Source organism: Rhinatrema bivittatum, chromosome 8 (assembly GCF_901001135.1).
Source record: "Rhinatrema bivittatum chromosome 8, aRhiBiv1.1, whole genome shotgun sequence".
Taxonomy (NCBI): domain Eukaryota; kingdom Metazoa; phylum Chordata; class Amphibia; order Gymnophiona; family Rhinatrematidae; genus Rhinatrema; species Rhinatrema bivittatum.
Genome location: NC_042622.1, coordinates 50,528,538 through 50,549,898, shown reverse-complemented (window position 1 = coordinate 50,549,898; position 21,361 = coordinate 50,528,538). Strand labels below are relative to the sequence as shown.

The 21,361-nt window shown below is 49.3% G+C and overlaps 1 protein-coding gene across 3 annotated transcripts in view; it reads right to left on the bottom strand.

Annotated features, from left to right (window-relative positions):
- IFT52 (intraflagellar transport 52) overlaps positions 1-21,361 on the bottom strand; it is a 129,674-nt gene that overhangs the window by 73,347 nt on the left and 34,966 nt on the right. For all 3 annotated transcript variants that reach the window (XM_029612445.1, XM_029612444.1, XM_029612446.1), the window contains exon 7: positions 8,870-8,996. In XM_029612445.1, coding sequence (XP_029468305.1) covers positions 8,870-8,996 — 127 coding nt within the window. The remainder of the gene's footprint in view (positions 1-8,869; positions 8,997-21,361) is intronic.

The window sequence follows — 21,361 nt, the reverse complement described above, 5'->3', positions numbered from 1 at the left end:
AGGTTACAAATTATTTGTAATAAGTTTGAAATTTCATTTTTGAGTCCTTTCAGAACCATGTGGTGTATACCATCTGGTCCAAGTAAATTGATATTCTTCAGCTTGTCAATCTGGCCTACTACATCTTCCAGTTTCACTGTGATTTAGTTCAATTCATCTGCATCGTCACCCTTGAAAACCATCTCTGGAATGGGTATCTGCCTAACATCCTCATCAGTAAACACCAAAGCAAAGAATTAATTTAACCTTTCCGCAATGGGCTTATCTTCCCTAAATGCCCCTTTAATCCCAGGAACGTCTAACAGACCAACTTGACTCTCTCACAGGCTTCCTGTTCTGGATATATTTCAAAAAGTTTTTATTATGAGTTTTTACCTCTATGGCCAACTTCTTTTCAAATTCTCTCTTAGCCTATCTTATCAATGTTTTACATTTGACTTGCCAATGATTTTGCTTTTTCCTATTTTCTTCAGATGGATCCTCCTTCCAATTTTTGAAGGAAGATCTTTTGGCTAATATAGCCTCTTTCACTCACCTTTTAACCTTGCCGGCAACTGTTTGGCCTTCCTTCCACCTTTCTTAATGCATGGAATACATTTGGACTGCACTTCTACGATGGTATTTTTTTAACTATGTCCATGCCTTTTATAGGAAAATTGGTTCTTACCTGCTAATTTTCGTTCCTGTAGTACCAAGGATCAGTCCAGACTGCTGGGTTATGCCTCCCTTCCAGCAGATGGAGTAAGAGAACAAACTGAAAAGGCACCCCTAGATATACCGGTGTGCTACCTGCGTCCCTTCAGTATAATCAATATCAAAGCAGAAAGATGCCAACAACCAATGACTAGATCAAGTAAAGTGACCTGCCCTATTAGTATCTGTAATGTAAATTTTATTTTTTTTTAAACAAGAAACAGTAGAAAACTATGGAAATGCAAATAGGAGAACAAACTGTAGAAGTGTCAAGATCTGTAAATCGAAAATAAAGAATTAACCGTCGAGCAGATTCTACTGGATGAAGTCTTATCGGGTGGGCGTCTGGACTGATCCTTGGTACTACAGGAATGAAAATTAGCAGGTAAGAACCAATTTTCCTTTCCCTGTATGTACCAGGATCAGTCCAGACTGCTGGGATGTACCCAAGCTGCCCTAAATGGGGTGGGACCCAGAGAGTCCTGCTCGGAGCACACTGCTGCCAAAGGAATCGACATCTGGAGCTCGGACATCTAAGCAGTAATGCCTAGCAAAAGTGTGCAATGATTTCCAAGTCGCTGCCCTGCAGATTTCTTGAGGGGAAACACATTGGCTCTCAGCCCAGGACGCTGCTTGGGATCTGATAGAATGAGCCTTAAGCCCAGCCGGCACTGGACATCCGAGACATATGTACGTGGAAGCAATAGCGTACCTTTAGCCAGCGGGCAATGGTGGATTTTGAAGCCTTACACCCCTTCTTCGGACCGCTCCATAAAACGAAGAGATGATCAGACAGCCGAAAAAGATTAGTAATTTCCAAGTAGCGAAGAAGAATCCGTCGGACATCCAACTTCTGCATATCCTGTCCCTGAGATGAATTCTTATCCACCTCTGGAAAAGCTGGCAACTCCACAGACTGATTGACATGAAAAGTCGAGACTACCTTCGGTAGAAAGGAAGGCACTGTCCGAAGTGAGACTCCAGAGTCTGAAATTCGTAAGAACGGCTCCCTACACGACAAAGCCTGGAGTTCGGATATGCATCTAGCCGAACAGATAGCCACAAGAAAAACCGTTTTAAGAGTTAAATCCTTCAATGTGGCCCGCTTGAGAGGCACAAATGGAGCAGTACAAAGCCCGCAGAGTACCAAATTCAGACTCCATGAAGGACAAATGCCCCGTACCGGCGGGTGTAAATGTTTAGCTCCTCGCAAAAAAACAAACAACATCCGGATGACATGAAATGGAGGACCCTGCAATCTTACCTCGTAAGCAGCCTAACGCCGCCACCTGCACTCGGAATGAACTGTAGGCTAAACCTTTCTTCAAGCCCTCCTGAAGGAAAGCCAGAATGTGAACTATTGTGGCCTGCCATGGGGACACCTTCAACCCACTGCACCAGGAATCAAACACTTTCCACACTCTAACATAGGTAACAGACGTAGATGTCTTCCGAGCCCTCAAAAGGGTAGTAACCACTGCCTCGGGATAGCCTTTCTTCCTCAACTGCCTCCTCTCAAAAGCCAAGCCGCTAGACAAAAGCGATCCGCCTGATCGAAAGATATTGGACCTTGGCGCAGCAGATTCGGTAGATGACTCAGCCGTAAAGGTCTGTCCATCTTTAGGTTGATCAGATCCGCAAACCACGGTCGTCTTGGCCATTCCGGAGCCACCAGAATGACCAGTCCTCGGTGATATTCTATGCACCGAAGAATCTTGCCCACCAAGGGCCATGGAGGAAACACATATAGGAGAATGTCAAGAGGCCACGGTAGAACCAGAGCATCCATGCCTTCCTACCCGTGCTCCCTTCTGCGGCTGAAAAAACGAGCCGCTTTGGCATTTAAGCGAGTCGCCATCAGGTCCAGCCGAGGGATCCCCCACCGGCGTGTGACGAGCCGCATCGCTTCGTCGGACAGTTCCCATTCCCCAGGGTCTAGCCACTGCCTGCTGAGGAAATCCCCCTGAACATTGTCCACCCCGGCTATATGAGACGCCGCGATGCAGGACAGATGACGTTCCGCCCAAGCCATCAACTGGTCCACTTCGGAGGCTACCGGACGATTCCGGGTACCTCCCTGACAGTTGATGTAGGCCACGTTGGTTGCATTGTCGGAGAGTATCCGAACTGCTCGGTGCCGGACAAGGGGCAGAAATTGGCGCAGCGCTAATCGTACCGCCCTGGTTTCTAGACGATTTATGGACCACTGGGCTTGGACCGGGGACCATTGGCCCTGAGTCGATCGGGACTGACAGACCGCTCCCCAACCTGTCAGGCTGGCATCTGTTGTGACTATGATCCATTGGGGAGTTTCCAGGTCCACACCCCAGAGCAAGTGATGTGGGACCAACCATCAATCCAGGCTGGTCCTAGCCGGTTCCAGTAATGGCAAGGGCAGATGAAACTCCTCCGACTTGGGGTCCCAACGAGAAAGAAGTGCCCTCTGCAACAGTCGTATATGAGCAAAAGCCCACGGAACCAATTCCAGGGTAGATGCCATAGAACCAAGAACCTGTAAATAATCCCACACCGTTGGCAAAGGAAGGGCCAAAAGGTGCCGGACCTAGGTCATTAACTTCTCCATTCGCACAAGTGATAGGAAAACTTTGCCCAGCACGGTATCGAAGCACGCTCCCAGAAATTCCAGGACTTGTGATAGGATCAGTTAACTCTTTGCAAAATTGACGACCCAGCCCAGAGAATGCAGGCGATTCAAGACCGACTGTATCGCCGCCTTGCAACGATCCTCCGATTTTGCTCGTATGAGCCAGTCATCCAGGTAGGGATGCACCAATATCCCTTCCCGCTGGAGGCTCGCCGCCACGACCACCATCACCTTGGTGAACACTCGTGGGGCCGTTGCCAGGCCAAAGGGTAGGGCGCAGAACTTGTAATGCTCCCCTAGCGTAATGAACCGCAGAAACCTTTGATGGTGCTCCTGTATACCTATGTGAAGATAAGCTTCTGTTAAATCCAAAGAAGCCAAAAACTCTCCCTTGTGGATGGCCGCAATGACTGCCCTCAACGTCTCCATTCGGAACCGCGGGATCCACAACTTTAGATTGATCTTCTTCAAATCCAATATCGGCCGGAACGACCCCTCCTTCTTGGGAACCACGAAGTAAATGGAGTAACGACCGGTCTGACGCTTGGCTGGAGGGACCGGGACAATCGCTCCCAGTGCCTTCAGCCGAGACAGCGTCTGATGAATCACTTGCTGCTTCTCCCGAGGCCTGCATGGAGATACCAGAAAAAAATCCCGAAGCGGGCGAGCAAAATCCAAAGCATAACCGTGATTTATAATATCTTGAACCCACTGGTCTGAGGTTATTTTGACCCATTCCTCGTGAAACAGGGAAAGTCGCCCCCCCGATCACCGGAATGGAGGAATGGGCCGGCGCCCCTTCATTGGGAAGGCTTAGTAGAGGTGAAACTGTGGGAGGCACCACCACACTGAGGCCGCCTGCCACAAAAGGAATGCGCCCATGTCTGAGACCTCATCGATGTCTGCCGGGAAGCAAAGGAAGCACCCCTCCTGGAACGAAAACCGTGCTGGCCCCGAAAACGGCCCTGAAAAGCACCAGAAAAGCGGGAAGTTCTGGGTTTGTCCTCCGAGAGTTTGTAAACCTTATTGTCTCCCAGGTCTTTAATAAGTTGCTCCAGTTGTTCACCAAACAGCAGCTTACCCTTAAAAGGAAAAGAACCAAGCTGAAACTTAGACGTGGAATACGCCGCCCAATGACGGAGCCACAATAGCCTCCTGGCTGAGACTGCCGAGGACATCGTGCGCACAGAAGTCCTGAGAAGATCGTATAATGCGTCAGCCATGTAGGCAACCACCGACTCCATGCCGTTCGCCTGCTCAGCCTCACCCGGAGAAAGTTCCTATGATGTGAGCAATTGTTGAATCCAGCAGAGGGTAGCTCTCTGCATAAGGCTGCTACAGACAGCTGTCCTTACCCCCAAAGCGATACCTCAAAAATACTTTTAAGTAAAATCTCCAATTTCCTATCCTGAAGATCCTTGAGTGCTGTCCCTCCAGTCACGGGAATCGTCGTGTGCTTGACGATAGCCGTAACAGCCGAGTCCACCTGAGGGATCTTGAGGAGATCTAAAGATTCATGGGGTAACGGGTAGAGCTTTTCCATGGCTCTGCTGACCCTTAAGGATGCTTCAGGCAAATCCCGTTCCCTGGAAACCAGCTGAAAAGGTTTCGGATGAAAGGGAAAAGTTTGAGGTGGAGGCCGAAGCCCTGATAAAACCGAATCCCCCGGAGAGGGATCCAGCGTTGTTGGGGGGAGGGGAACCTCAAGCTCTTGAAGCACATGCGGAATCAGGGGATCCAACTCCTCCTTACTGAACAAACGCAGCGGATCATCCCCCTCCACTGGGGCAGTAGTACCTACATCAGCATTCACATCCAGAGTGGAGAGGTCCGGAAGGGGAGGATCTGCAGGCGCCGAGGGTCCGGGGAACTCGGGAACCGCAGCTGCAAGAGAAAGCCGTGGCCCAGAAACCACCCAGGTCCGGAGCAGGACCCAAAATTCTGCCTGGGATAGCCCCTTGATTATTCAAGTCTGCTTCAGCCTCCAAATAGGCTTTATGTATAAACTGGGAGGAAAAGGGGGGGTTGTTTCTTTAAGGCCCCCCGGAGGAAAAATCGAGGGAGGGGCCGCGATCGGGAGCGAATCGCGCTGTCTCTGGGGGCTTAATGCCGGCGGGGAGAGAGGAGGAACCTCCTCCTCCTCCCAGGGCTGCTCTGTATCAGCACCCGATGCAGACAAAATGGCGGCCGCTTCTTCCCCAAGTGTGCCCTGCCTGAATCTTTTGGCCGCCGGCGCATCCGACGAACCACGCGAGGGGGAGCTCCGCCCCAAAATCGGCCTCCGCGAGGGTCCCTTGCGCCCGGGAAGACAGCGGGAGCAGAGACCCTCGTGGGAGAGCCGGCTCCCCGACTCTCCACAAGCCGCACAAGTGGTGCCACACAGCATGAAAAGGCGCGAAGAAGCAGCTCACAGCCGGGTGAAAAAAATCCACCCCCTCTGGAGGCCCGGGAGATCGCGGCAGGCGTAAGTGCTGTGCAATAAGGGGCGGATTTTAAAAGGCGCGCGAATAGCCTACTTTTGTTTGTGCTCCAGGCGCAAACAAAAGTACGCTGGATTTTAGTAGATACGCGCGGAGCAGCGCGTATCCACTAAAATCCTGGATCGGCGCGCGCAAGGCTATGAATTTTGTATAGCCGGCGCGCGCCGAGCCGCGCAGCCTACCCCGTTCCCTCCAAGGCCGCTCCGAAATCGGAGCGGCCTCGGAGGGAACTTTCCTTTGCCCTCCCCTCACCTTCCCCTCCCTTCCCCTACCTAACCCACCCGCCCGGCCCTGTCTAAACCCCCCCCTTACCTTTGTCGGGGGATTTACGCCTTCCGGAGGGAGGCGTAAATCCCCGCGCGCCAGCGGGCCTCCTGCGCGCCGGGCCGCAACCTGGGGGCGGTTACAGAGGGCGCGGCCACGCCCCCGGGCCGTAGCCACGCCCCCGTACCCGCCCCAAAACGCTGCCGACACGCCCCCGAAACGCTGCGACGACCGGGCCCGCCCCCGACACGCCCCCCTCCGAGAACCCCGGGACTTACGCGAGTCCCGGGGCTCTGCGCGCGCCGGGAGGCCTATGTAAAATAGGCTTCCCGGCGAGCAGGGCTCTGAAAATCCGCCCCTAAGTGAAAATGATTAGTTGATCTAGTCAAAAGTTAATAGACATAACACAAACAACCAAACCTGGTCATGGCAAACATATATAATCTGTAATTTTGACAGGGATCAGGACAGCAGGGTCATGCCTCTGCATCTGTTGGAGTCAGAGAGAAACTGAAGGGACGCAGGTGGCACACCGGTATATCTAGGGGGTGCCTTTTCAGTTTGTTCTCTGACTCCATCTGCTGGAAGGGAGGCATAACCCAGGAGTCTGGACTGATCCTGGTACATACAGGGAAACACGCTTAACCTTTGCAGCTGCACCTATCTTTTTTTTTTTTTTTTTACTATTTTTCTCATTTTATCAAAGTTTCCCTTTGAAAGTTTAGTGCTAGAGCCATGGATTTCCTTTTTGTCCCCTTCTAGTCATTAATTCAAAGTTAATCATGTTATGATCACTATTGCCAAGTGCCCCCCCCACCCCCCATCGTTACCTCTCTCACCAAATTCTGCGCTAATTATTAGATCTAAAATAGCTTCCTCTGAACCAATTGCTCCATAAAGCTGTCATTTATTCCATCCAGGAACATTCTCTCTCTTACATGTCCTGATGTTACAGTTACCCAATCAATATTGGGGTAATTGAAATCTCACAAACAGACGTCGCAAAAACCACAAAATTTTTAAATTTTTTTGTGCATAGAATTTATCTAGAACTGTGGACCATCATACCACCCTTGGTTGTTAGGCAGTAAGCCACACTTTCAACCACAACGGGTCATGTTTAATCATCGGTCCAGTAAAGACTTTTTTAATTGCTTCTAATTGCTACTTTATTAAATTTTCTCTTTTTCTTCTTTTTCTTTTATTGTAAAATCTTTTTAAGTGAATAAATTCGGGACGGTGTTTCCTTACTTGTACCGCGTTCAGCTGCCTCATCCTCTTGTCGGCGGTATTAAATACCATTTGAACTTTACGGAAGCAAATATTATGGCATTTAAACAGTGAAGTGATTTTGGCGGGAATTAACCTTGCATCTTTTCAAGTTCAGATACTACAACTCTCCGATCAGGATACAGTCCCTGAAGCAGCGCAATCGCGAAACGTACGTCGGACTGCAGGAGCTCTAAATTGTATGAGCACTCTTAATCGGAAGTTCATCTCTTCAAAAATTCTGAAGTATCTTCGCCCATAAAGCGCGGCAGCGCTGGAGATAAAGGTTCGGAAGCGCGGCGGCGCTCCGTACAAGTAAGGAAACACCGTCCCGAATTTATTCACTTAAAAAGATTTTACAATAAAAGAAAAAGAAGAAAAAGAGAAAATTTAATAAAGTAGCAATTAGAAGCAAGTAAAAAAGTCTTTACTGGACCGATGATTAAACATGACCCGTTGTGGTTGAAAGTGTGGCTTACTGCCTAACAACCAAGGGTGGTATGATGGTCCACAGTTCTAGATAAATTCTATGCACAAAAAAATTTAAAAATTTTGTGGTTTTTGCGACGTCTGTTTGTGAGACAAGTGTAGCTCGTTGCACTTTAACAATTAACTGTTGTTGTATAGTGGTAATTGAAATCTCCCATTATTACTTCACTACCAATTTGGTTAGCTTCCCTAATTTATCTTAGCATTTCATAATCTGTCTTATTTTGGCCAGGTGAACGGTAGTATACTCCTATCGCTATACTCTTCCCAACACACATGGGATTTCTACCCATAAAGATTCTATTGTGCATTTAGTCTCTTGCAGGATTTTTATCCTGTTGGACTCTATGCCATTCCAGATATAACGCACCCCCCCTCCACCACCAAGTTGCTTCTCTCTGTCATTGTGATATAATTTGTACCCTGGTATTGCACTATCCCATTGGTTATCCTCCTTCCACTATGACTCTGAGATGCCAATTAAGTCTATCTCATCATTCACTGCTATACACTCTAACTCTCCAATCTTACTTCTTTGACTTCTGGCATACACACATTTCAAAGTGTGTTTGTTTGTTTGTATTAACAATCTGCTTTTCAGTTAACAGGGATAATTTGGAATCAGGCGATTCTTTACTTAAAGGCACATGTATTACTTTTTGCATTTATTGGAACATCTCTCTTGGGATACCCTAACTCTCTTGTTTCATTAGTATCCTTTGACGATTCCACCCTCTGAACCATGTGCTGATGAGTGACTGTTGGCGTTCCCCTTTTTTCTAGTTTAAAAGCTGCTATAAAACAACCATATTCTGTATTACCACATTTTTAATTCTCATTAACACCAATAATTTTTCAGTTTATTTGTGGATCAATATTTTAAAGGCTGAAGTTTTGGATTTTTTTTAAATATCAAAATAACCTCTCTTGATAAAGAACAGAAATATTACACAAGCTATCACTATCACAATAAAGGCTTAATAATGCTCATTCTGAGGCTGTCAGCGTATTCATGTAATAACCTCCAACTAGCTGAAGGACATACAGCCCCTTTATAGTAGCATTTTACCTTGGAGTGGTAGAAAGCCAGAATGGGTCTGTTGAGAGGAAAGCAGACTGATCCAGTGGACAGAACAGCCACGGCTGGTTTCATCACATTCAGTGTGGCACCAAACGGATATATGAAAGTGAGAGCCCTGCAGGAGATTCAAGATTCTTATTAAAATCAGGGGACTGTCATAAATCCTAGTCTGTGGACCAGACAAATGAGCGAGGTCCTTTTTTGATGAATAAAACTTAATCTTACAATTTCAGTCAGACATGCTGTGCATCAGTTATTTGTTGTTGCTAAGCACAATTGGTAAATTCACATTGAATGATAAAGACTAAACTCAGCTGCTGCGGTCTGTTTTAACTTAACTATTGCACTTCACCGTGTTGTATCAGCAGCGATAGAATGGAAAGATTTTCAGACTTAGTTCTTATAGACCTTTCTGGGGATTTTTTTTTTTCCATAATGATCACTCTTTGTACTCTGCCTTCTTCCAGCTTGGTGTCCTACTGTTCCTAACTTCTACTCAGCTTTAAAGGAATACAGAGATTTAAAGCTATTTAAAAAAAAGAAAGAAATATATCCTCCCAAAGACAGAGGGCAATTTTCAAAACTACTTACCCAAGTAAAATGGCTTGAGTGAAAATTGCCCTCCTCAGCCCAGGGAAAAAGTACATGTGGGTTCATATAGCATGCATATCTATAACCGGACTAAAAGGAAGCAAGCCCAAATGGAAGGAAACAACACACATTCAGAACATTTTTACCAGCATATGCACTATTTTACCCTCTCGGTTGCCTGCTGAAAAGAGCAGGTGCAAAGTATGCTGGCAGTATTAACGTTCATAAGTTAAGGAAAATTGGTTCTTACCTGCTAATTTTCGTTCCTGTAGTACCACGGATCAGTCCAGACCATGGGTTGAGCCTCCTGTCCAGCAGATGGAGACAGACCAAAACTGAAAGGGTATTCTTTATCAGGACAGAGCCTACCCTGCAGCCCTTCAGTATAACCATTGTCAAAGCAGCAAAGGCATAAGGTCAAGCAAGTAATGTATGTACAGTAACCAGGTAACTTTGAAAGTTGTTGAACAATCAAACAATAGAACAATTGAATGAACTGTGTAACTACCCGCTCTTGCATGACTACCCCTGATCATCTTAAAGATGCTTCCGGTGCCTGCCATGAGAATTCAATAGAGCCATGCAGAAACATTCCTATAAGAAGGAAAAAATAGAAAAATAAGTTTGAGCGGACAGACCGAGGAAACACGGGAGGGTGTCTGGACTGATCCGTGGTATTACAAGAACGAAAATTAACAGGTAAGAACTAATTTTCCTTTCCCTGTACGTACCCGGATCAGTCCAGACCGTGGGATGTACCAAAGCTTCCCTACAAAGGGTGGGACCGAGACAGTCCCGCTCGAAGCACCTGCCGACCGAAGGAACCAAACACTGGTGCCTGTACGTCAAGGCGGTAATGTCGAGCAAAAGTATGCAGGGATTTCCACGTAGCTGCCCTGCATATCTCCTGCGGAGAGACCGATTGACTCTCCGCCCAAGATGTAGCCTGAGAGCGCAATGAATAAGCCTTTAAACCCTCAGGAACGGACCGGCCTTGGCAGATATAGGCCGAGGAAATCACCTCCTTCAACCACCGAGCAATTGTAGTCTTAGAAGCTTGGTTGCCCCTATTTGGACCACTCCACAGAACAAAGAAATGATCGGAGACCCGGAAGTCATTAGTAACCTGAAGGTAACGCAGTAAGACGCGTTTCACATCAAGGCGGCGAAGGTCACCCCCAACTGAACCCGCTATATCCTCAGGAGAGAACGCGGGAAGTTCCACCGACTGGTTGACGTGAAAAGAAGAAACAACCTTTGGCAAGAAAGAAGGCACGGTCTTGAGAGAAACTCCTGAATCCGAGAACTGCAGAAAGGCTCCCGACAGGACAATGCTTGAATTTCCAACACCCTTCTGGCGGAACAGATGGAAACCAGGAAGACGGCCTTCAGGGTCAAGTCCTTGAGGGTAGCCCGACGGAGAGGTTCGAAAGGTGCTTCGCAAAGAGCCCGAAGGACCAAATTCAGACTCCACGAAGGACAAGTGGCCGGGACAGGCAGCTTCAGATGCTTGGCGCCCTTGAGGAAATGGATGACATCTGGATGAGAGGCCACCGCATGACCCTCAATGGTGCCTAAGAGGGAACCGAGGGCGGAAACCTGAATGCATAAGGAGCTGAAAGAAAGACCCTTAGAGAGGCCCTTCTGAAGAAAAGAAAGAAGCATAGAAACCAACGGCGAGCGAGCCTAGACACCCGACTCCGCGCAGGCAGTTTAAAAAATTTTCCAAACACGAACATAGGCCAGAGACTTAGACTGCTTACGAACTCGAAGCAGAGTGGATATAACTTCTTCTTTATAGCCCTTTTTCCTCAATCTCCACCGTTCAAACACCATGCCGCTAGACAGAAGCAATCCACCTGGTCAAAAAATACGAGACCCTGCCGAAGGAGGTGTGGGAGATGGCAGAGGCGAAGAGGACCGTCCATCGCCAGATTTACCAGATCCGCGAACCATGGTCTGTGGGGCCACTCGGGTGCCACTAGGATGACTGGACCCCGATGGAGCTCTATTCTTCTGAGAACTTTTCCCACTAGCGGCCAAGGAGGAAACACGTAGAGGAGAACGTCGGGAGGACCAAAGCATCCACTCCTTCCGAGCAATGCTCCCTCCAGTAGCTGAAGAACCTGGGAGCTTTGGCATTGCTCAAGGTTGCCATCAGATCCAGATGAGGAGGACTCCACCTGCAAACAATCAGATCCATCGCCCCTTCGGATAACTCCCACTCTCCGGGATCGAGACGTTGTCGGCTGAGGAAATCAGCTTGTACATTCTCCTTGCCTGCTATGTGAGAGGCAGCTAGACAATCCAGGTGCTGCTTGGCCCAGGCAAGGAGCTTGCTGGCTTCCAGCGCCACCAGCTGACTCAGTGTACCCCCCTGACGATTGATATAGGCCACCATGGTGGAGTTGTCCGAGAGGATGCGTACCGCTGTTCAGAATCTGCTAGGGAGTTAGCAATCTGTTCAGAATCTGCTAGGGTGTTAGCAGTCTCTGTTATAGTTGTGGGTGGATCCTTGGGCCGGTGGCAGATGACCAAACCCCCGGGGGAAGATCCCAAGAGGTCAGGCTCAGAGTTTGGAGACAGACACACACTAGTTCTTTTATTAAACAATATATTGAACTACCAGTGATGGCAGTAGTGAGCTGGAAAGCCCAGCTGGGCTGTAGTCCCTCAGATACTGGAACAACGATCCCTGGAGGCTGAGCTGTAGAGAAACTAAGATATAGTGAGTTGGCAGGGTATGCAGATGGTAACACTCACACAATGTCCCAATAAAGCCCAGGCGCTGGAATGTATAGGCCCTCGAGGAGCGAGTACCTGGTTCCAGGGAAAGCTCAGAGAGAACGATGGTAACTCACTGATGTAGCTGATATAGTTGGTAGTGATGACTTCCACGCAGAAGAGTATATGAAGCAAGTCTGGAAACAAGGGCCCTCGAGGAGCGAGTACTGGTTCCAGACTGTCACCTGAAAAACAAAGGAGAGAGTGAGGACCCCGAGGAGCGGGTACCTCTGGTAAGTCCGAGGAGGCAGAGTAGCTTGGGTAGCGAAACCCTTGCTAACTCGATGTGTTAGCAAATACTGAGACCTTAAATATCCGTCGCGGGTGACATCATCTTCGGGGGACGCCCCCAAGGTTCACGTTATTGCCAGTACTTCAGTCGGGGCCACGCCGCGCGCGCGCCCCCCTAGACCTCCAGGAACATGGCAGATAGCAGCGTCGAGCCGGTCCGGGAATGCCTGAAGACTTGCGGCAGAAGAATGCCGCGACAGCCAATCTTCCTGCGGTCGGAGAGGGAGGCGCCAGAGAGGTAAGGAGGGCAGAGAGAGGGCGTCGGGCACCGACGGACACAACAACCGCTTTGCGGTGGAGTATCGGAGTATCTCACAGCCAGAGCCTCCAGACGATTGATGTGCCAACGTAACTGGGCTGAAGACCAGCAGCCCTGCATTATCTGGGATTGACAGACCGCTCCCCACCCGGAGAGGCTGGCATTGGTCATGACTATGATCCACTGCGGCGTCAGTAAAGGCATCCCCTTGAAGAAATGCACCGGCAACAGCCACCATTGTACATCTACAATGGTAGAGTTCGAGAGTGGTAGTATCGCCTGGAACTGTTCGGAGCGTGGTTTCCAGCGGGACAACACCGCTTTCTGTAATGGTTGCATATGCGCAAACGCCAAGAGGACCAGGTCGATGGTGGAGGCCATGGTTCCCAGAACCTGTAGGTAATCCCACGCTGTGGAAAGTGGAAGCAAAAGGAAGCAGTGCACTTGATCGAGGAGCTTGAGTGACCGAGCATCTGGGAGAAACACCTTGCCGACCCGGATATCGAATCGAGCTCCCAGATATTCCAGGGCCTGGGAGGGCTGGAGATTGCTCTTGGAGAAACTGATTACCCAGCCGAGGGACGTTAGAAGAGCTAGGACCCTGTCGACTGCTAGCCTGCAGAGAGTCGGTGACTTGGCCCGCACGAGCCAATCGTCCAGTTAAGGGTGAACCAATATTCCTTCCCGCCGTAGTGCCACCACCACTACCCACCATAACCTTGGTAAAGGTGCGGGGAGCAGTGGCAAGACCAAAGGGCAGCGCACGAAACTGGAAGTGTTGATTCAGGATGTTGAAACGGAGATACTTCTGGTGCTCGTGCCGAATCAGTATGTGGAGATAAGCCTCCGTCAGGTCGAGGGAGGCCAGATATTCGCCGGGACGAACTGCCGCTATCATCGCCCTCAGGGTCTCCATTCGAAAATGAGACACCCTGAGGGCACAATTGACCCTCTTGAGGTCCAGGATGGGACGAAACGAATCGTCCTTGGGGATGACGAAGTAAATAGAATACTGGCTGGCGCCTTGTTCCTCCACTGGCACCGGGACTATCGCTCCAAGGTCCTGGAGTCTGGCAAGGGTCTGACAGATAGCAGGCCTCTTTAGGTGGCCACAAGGAGAAACGAGATAGAGATCCGGTAGGTCCCGGGCAAATTCTAATGCTTAGCCTTGTTCTATCACCTCGAGCACCCACTTATCCGACGTGATTTTGACCCATTCCTCGAAAAAGAGGGAGAGATGCCCACCTACGTTTCGCATGGAGGAATGGACTGGCCGGATCTCATTGGATAGCGGACTTGGTGGCCTGATGTTGCTGGTTACCCTCTCTGAAGGCCCGACGGCCCCGAAAGGAATGAGACCAAAACTGCGACCTGGAAGTGGATCCCCTTGGAAAGGAACCACACGCCCTGCTATTGTACTGGCGTTGTCCCCGGAAGCGGATACGTGTCAGGAAGAATGATTTAGACTGTTTAGGGCGGTCCTCAGGCAGCTTATGGACCTTGTTCTCACCCAAGGATTTAATAAGCTGTTCCAGGTCCTCTCCAAAAAGCAACTTACCCTTGAAGGGGAGAGTGCCCAGCTGAGCCTTGGAAGAAGAGTCCGCGGACCAGTTGCACAGCCAGAGGAGGCGCTGGGCTGACACGGCGGAAACCATTGCCTTGGCCTGGACGCGAAGCAAATCATAAAGAGTATCCGCCCCATTATGCAATGGCGCCTTCTAAACGCCATATGCAATGGCGCCTTCTGCAGCCGGAAGGTCCCGGGTGCTGAGTAATTGCTGAACCAACCTGAGACTTGCCTGTTGCATGAGACTACCGCAGATTGTCGCCCGGACTCCCAAGGCTAAGACCTCAAAGATCCGCTTAAGAAAAATTCAAGCTTGCAGTCCTGAACATCCTTTAGAGCCGTGGCACCCACCACCGGAATCGTGGTATGCTTGGTGACCACAGATACAGAAGAATCCACTTTGGGAACCTTCAGCATGTCCAGGCAATCTTCAGGAAGTGGGTAGAGCTTGTCCATAGCCCTACCGACACGGAGACCCTTCTCAGGAGCTTCCCATTCCCGTAACAGAAGCAACTTATGCATGGGATGGAAAGGAAAAGTGCGCGGAAGAGACTGGAGTCCCGCCAGGACTGGGTCCGCGTTTGCTGGCATCATGGCTGTCACCGTGTCCTCCGGGGGGCATCAATTCCCAATTCCTGTAGAATGAAGGGAATGAGCGGCTCAAGCTCTTCCCACTGAAAAAGACGGTGGACTCGGGGGTCATCTCCCTCAAGGGGAGGGGCTGGTGTACAAAATTCATCATCCGGATCCGGGGGGGGGGGGGGGGGGGGAGGTCCGCAGGAGGCTGTGGTGGGTCCGGAGGAAGGGGAGCCCCCGGGACCACCTGTACCCGGACGGAACTGGGCACCTCCGGTACCACTGGGGGTATCGGAGCAAGAACCCGAGGAATTTTAGGTGGGGGGGGCCTAGGAGGGACTCCTCATCCTCCTGCAGGCTTGCTAGATAAGACTTGTGCGGGAGAAGCATAAAGTCAGCAGAAAAACGGGATCGCGAAACCTTTTCTGAAGGGGGGGCGGGGAGGGGGGGTCTGGGACATCACCCAGAGGGCGCACCGGGCTCAAATCGGGGGGAAATACCTACAATTCTAAGTCCTCTTCCTCCTGTAGCCCAGAATCTGCATCAGCAGTAACTCCCAAAATGGCCGCCGTTCCCGCGGTTTCTCGGGACGGGAATGGCTTGGCTACGTGTCGGGGAGCGCGTCCCCGGACTAAATTCTTCAGCGCTGCCGAGGAGATGCTCTCCCCACCCGGTAAGCAGCCGGAACAGAGATTATCGTGGGAGAGCCAGGAGGCTGGCTCTCCACAAGCCAAGCAGACATTAGATCGCGGCATGAGAGCAGGGGAGCTGCCACGAGACAGAAAAAAATCAGCTGGGGAAGGAAAAACCCCAGGGAGAAGTACAGGCGAATGAATCCTGCACTCTCCCGCTATTGAGCCACAAGGCTCAAACAAAGCCCCTGCCTCTCTTGTACCCTCAGTCAACAGGTACAAAAAACAGCTATATATCTTCCTTTTTTTTTTTTTTGACACAGAATAAGAGAGAAAACTCTTTCCTTCTTTTTTTTTTTTTTACTTAGAATTTGCAGAATAAATACTTGCTTAAGCTTGCCCCACAAGAAAGAAAAGAGCCCCGCCAGCAAAAGGGCAAGCTAAACAGGGAACCGCAAGGTGAGCTGTCTGACATCTGCTGGAGACAGACAAGTACTGAAGGGCTGCAGGGTAGGCTCTGTCCTGATATAGGATACCCTTTCAGTTTTGGTCTGTCTCCATCTGCTGGTTAGGAGGCTCAACCCACGGTCTGGACTGATTTGGGTATGTACAGGGAAGTGGGTTTTGCAACCCTACCAGCTGATGGAAGCAGAGAATAAAAATTTTTCAGACACTACTACATAAGAGAGTGCCACCTGCAGTCCCTCAGTTTTGACTTATACCAAAGCCAAGATGAATGTCATCATAAACTAACTTAACACACTTTCTAGGATAAGCAGGAGAAAGATCAGAGCCCCTAAACTAGAGCCCTCATATCAAACAACAGAAATTGAAAACTTACAACAATAGTTTCTGCACTTTATACACCCAGAAGAGAAATTGATCTTTCCAAACAACAAGGGCAGGGTTCTGGACTGATCTGTGGTATTCCAGGAACAAAAATTTGCAGATAATGGAGAAATTACTTACCTGATGATGAAGTTTTCCTTAGGGTAGACAGATGGACTCAGGACCAGTGAGGTTATGCTCCCCTGCCAGCAAAGGGTGATGGAGCAAACTGATGTCACAGTTTATATATTCCTGCAATGACTCCAGCCTGCCAGTATTCTCTTCAAAAGCAACTGTGGACAGACTAGCAAAAAACTTGATTAACAACAGGCAACCATAACTGTACTCAACCAAGAAGAAACACTGAACTCATGTAAGAACTTAGGTACCCCAATCTAGGGACTGGATTAACACTTACCAGTAAACCCTTGGGAAAAGGAGCCCCCACACACTCATTCGGCAGCCAATGGTGGGAAGCTGAGTCCATCTATCTACAATAAGGAAATCAAAATTATCAGGTTAGTAATTTTTCCATTTCCTAGTGTGTAGACAGATGGACTCAGGACCAGTAGGATGTATCAAAGCTACTCCCAAACAGGGAGGGAGGCTGCCCATGGTCCAGTCAACACTGCACATGCAAAAGCTGTGTCCTCCCGGCCCTTTACATCCAGACGATAAAACATGTAAAAAGTATGTAAGGAGGACCATGTCACAGCTCGGCAGATATCGACAGGAGACAACAATCTAACATCCACCCATGACATTGCATGAGCCCGAACCTGAATACGCAATGGCTTTTCAGCATCCATATACGAAGCTATGACCACCTCCTTAATCCAGTGAACTATTGTAGCCTGCGAAGCAGAAGCACCCTGCTTACTTCCGCCACGGCAGATAAACAGGCGATCCAGCTTCCAGAAAGGTTCAGAAACCTCCAGATACTGCATGACAAGTTTCTTGACATCCAAGGGGCGCAGGAGGTGATACTCCACATCCCTGATCTTATCCAACGAAATGGACTGATTCAAATGAAATTCCAAGACCATTTTGGGCAAGAAGAATGGCACAATACACAGCTGTAACGCTCCTGGAGTCACCCGTAGAAACAGCTCCCAGCAAGACAAGACCTGCAGCTCAGAAATTTGACGCACAGAATATATAGCCACCAGGAATGCTGTCAGTAACCTCAAGGAAAGGCTATGCAGCAATCAGAATGTAGGGCCCGCCAAAAAAATCCAGCACCAAGTTAAGACATCACAATGGAACCAGTAACCTCAAGGGAGGCTTAAGATGCTTCACTAACCTTCAAAAAACAGACCACATCAGGATGAGACGACAAGGAACCACCATTCACAGGGCCTCTGAAATAGATAAGAGCAACAAGGGCCATGGAGGAAAGGCATAAAGCAACCTGTCTTCTGGCCAGACCTGTATGAGAGCATCTATGCCCAGGGACCATAGATCTCTCCTGCAACTAAAAAATCAAGGAACTTTCGTATTGCAAAAAAAGTCACCAGCAGGTCTATGAATGGAAGGCCCCAGCTATCCACAATCAGCTGAAATCCTCAGCTGACAACACCCATTCTCCTGGGTCTAGAATCTCCCTACTGAGAAAGTCCGCTCTTACGTTGTCTTTTCCCGCAGTGTGAGAGGCAGAGAGCATCTATATATGTCCTGCACATTCCATAAGTAGGTCTATTTCCTGCGAAACTTGCTGGCTCTTGGTTCCTCCCTACCAATTGATGTAGGCCACCATCGTCACGTTGTCTGACATCATGTGAACCACTTGACCGTGCAGCCTGTGGCTGAACTGCAAGCATGCCAACCGGACCACCTGAGCTTCCAGGCGATTGATGTTCCAGAGGGACTCTTCGGCATTCCAATGGCCATGGACCCTCAGCTCCTGACAGTGAGCCCCCAACCCTGGAGACTTCCAACTGTCGTGAGTACCAACCAGGTCAGGGAGGTCAAGGAAACTCCCTTTCTCAGATAAGCCTCCTGCAACCACCACTGGAGGCGAGAGCAGATTTCCATCGGCAAGTGGAGCCGAACCGAATAGTCCTGAGACTGCGGGTTCCAACGAGACAGTAGGACTCGCTGAAGAAGACGCACATGCACCCTCACCCATAGCACCACTTCCAGGGTTGCCACCATCAAGCCAAGCACCTATAGAAAGAACCACACTGTTGGGCGTATAGTGTTCACCAACTGACACACCCAAGATATCAATTTCTGAATCCCAACTTCCGGCAGGAAAACTTTGTCCTGCCCAGTGTCAAACTGAACCCCCAGATACTCCAACGTCTGAGATGGCTGAAGACTGCTTTTGGCCAGGTTCACCACCCAACCAAGCAGGCGGCTCTCTTCCTAAGACTGGCTTGAATCAGCCATTCGTCCAAGAATAGGTACACCAGGATACCTTCTCTTCTCAACGCCGCTGCTACTACCACCATAACCTTGGAAAACATTCTGGGACCGGTGGCTAGACCAAAAGATAGCATCCAAAACTGATAATGGTGCTCCAACACTGTGAAACAAAGATATGCTCCCTCTATTTCTAAATGTTTCCCTAGTTTACTACCTGTATATATGCCTATTTCAGTTCTCATTTTTTATTTATGAATGTCTAACCTGTACACCGTTATGAACTAGTAATTTTCACATGGAATGACAGTATATAAAACACATAAATAAAATAAATAAATAAATAAATAAAATGTTGGTGCTCCAAACAGATGGCAATAGGAAGGTAAGCCTCAGACAGGTCCAGGGAGGTCAGAAATTCCCCTGACTGCACAGCCATTATCACAGAGCGTAAGGTTTCCATGTGATGGTTGACACTTTTGAGATCCAGGATGGGAAGAATGGAACCCTCCTTTTTGGGCACAACAAAATGGAATATCATCCCATACTTTATTGAGATATGGGAACAAGAACCACAGCCCTTAGCCTGAGGAGCCTCTGAAGCATAGACTCCATTGCCTGCTTCTTCTGCGGGAAGTGGCAAGGAGACACCATGAACACGTCCTGAGGAATACTGCAAAATTCCAGCACATATCCTTCTTGTATCACGACCCATCTCTAATAAAAGAGAGAGAGGTGTCTCCCTATCTCTTGATCCTAAAGGGCGGTTGGCAAACCTTCATTGGGAAGCTCGGGAAGGTCTGCAACCTGAGCCCACTTCTCACTTATACTGTCTGGGACAAAAGGACTGAGACCTACCGAAAGGCTGAGTCCTCTTAAAGGTCGACCCTCTGTAGGGAGAAGAAATCGCTTGGAACTCCAGAGATGACCCCTCAGGCCAAAGGGGCGCTGCAACTGCTTCTTATCCTCCGGCAATCAAATAACCAGAGATTTGCCCCTCTTACTGGCCAGTTTCTCCAACTTGCTCCCAAACAAGAGCGAGCCTTTAAAAGGCATCTTCATAAAATTAGCTTTGAAGGCTGAGTCAGCTGACCAATTTTGTAACCATAGTTGACACCTGGACGCTATCACAGAAGCCACTCCTCTGGCCAAGGTACAGACCAAATCGCAACTTGCGTCTGCTAAAAAGGCGGCAGCAGGTTCTATAACCACTCGAATTCACTTCCGAATCATCAACCTCCTGAGAGAGAAGCAGACAAGATCGTGCCACTAGGGCGCAACAGGAAGCTATCTGTAAAGTCATTGCCACTCCTCAAAGGCTCGCTTAAGAATAGCCTCAATCTGCCTATCATGCGCATCCTTCAAGGCTGCTCCTCCCTCCACGGGGTTAGTTGTTCACTTAGAGATGGCACAGACCAGCGCATCCACTTTAGGAAAACGCAAACGCTCTCTCACAGTGGGATTCAGGGGGTAAAGGCCTTCCAATGTCTGACCCCCTTTGAAATTTGCCTCTAGGGCATCCCATTCAAGATCAATCAATTCCTGAATGGCATCCATTACAGGGAAAAAACAAGAGGCTTTATACAAGGAAACCAAAACGGGGTTCTTCTTCAGCTCTGACATGGCATCTGTACCAGGAACACCAGCTTCTCCAAAGTCTGGGAAATCATCATATCATCGTCTGATACAGTTCCAGTCCCGGAGGAATTTCCCCATCTTCCAGGGAATCAGGATCTGCCTTATCATCAGTGCCATCCGGGTTCCTGTTGAGGATATCCGCAGCGAATCGAGGCGAGCCCCGATGCTTAACCATAGGACTGGAAGAGGGAGGAACCACTGGCTGAAGGTCCGACCTAACAGGATTGGGCAAAGCTGAAGACTGTGTTTGAAGAAAGGCTTGTAAGCCTTGAAAAAACTCCACCCAAGAAAAAGCAACCAGATCCAGTTCAAACCAAGAAGGAACTGGAGCAGGGCCCACAGAACTGCCATCACCTGTGGAGGAGCCAGTCAAGGGAGTACCAAGGTCTGTCGACCCTCTGGACAAGGCCGTAACCAAATCATCATAAGGATGGGAGGATCCAGGCTTAGCGAAGTCAGAGGAAGACAATTCCCCCTAAGCGTCCAAACAGTGCTGACGCATGTTAGTGGCCAGGTCAGGCTGAGAAGGCCAAATATGACAGGTAACACCAGGGCGGATTGGCCTATTGGTGGATCGGGCATCCCCTGGTGGGCCGGTTGCTCCAGTCACGTGGTCTGCCGTGCGCAGCCGTGAGAGAGCCGTGCTCGACAGACCACGTGATGTATCCTGGGCTGGCCTGGGCGGCGAGTACCCGGGCCAGTCGTCCTCGGGAATCCGCCGCTGGATAACAGAGAAAGGTGCTTAGGTTTCTTGTTCACCAGAGTCATCAGCGGCGGTGAATGTGCGTCAAATGGCTCGCGCTCAAAAATTATGCTCACAAAAATTAGGCACCACCAAACCACAATCACAACTTGTGCACCAAGGCTGGAGCGTATCAAATTGCTTAAAACTTCTACACACTAAAGGCGCACCCAAACTTGGCACACAGTGAGTGCGAGGAGCCAACGCA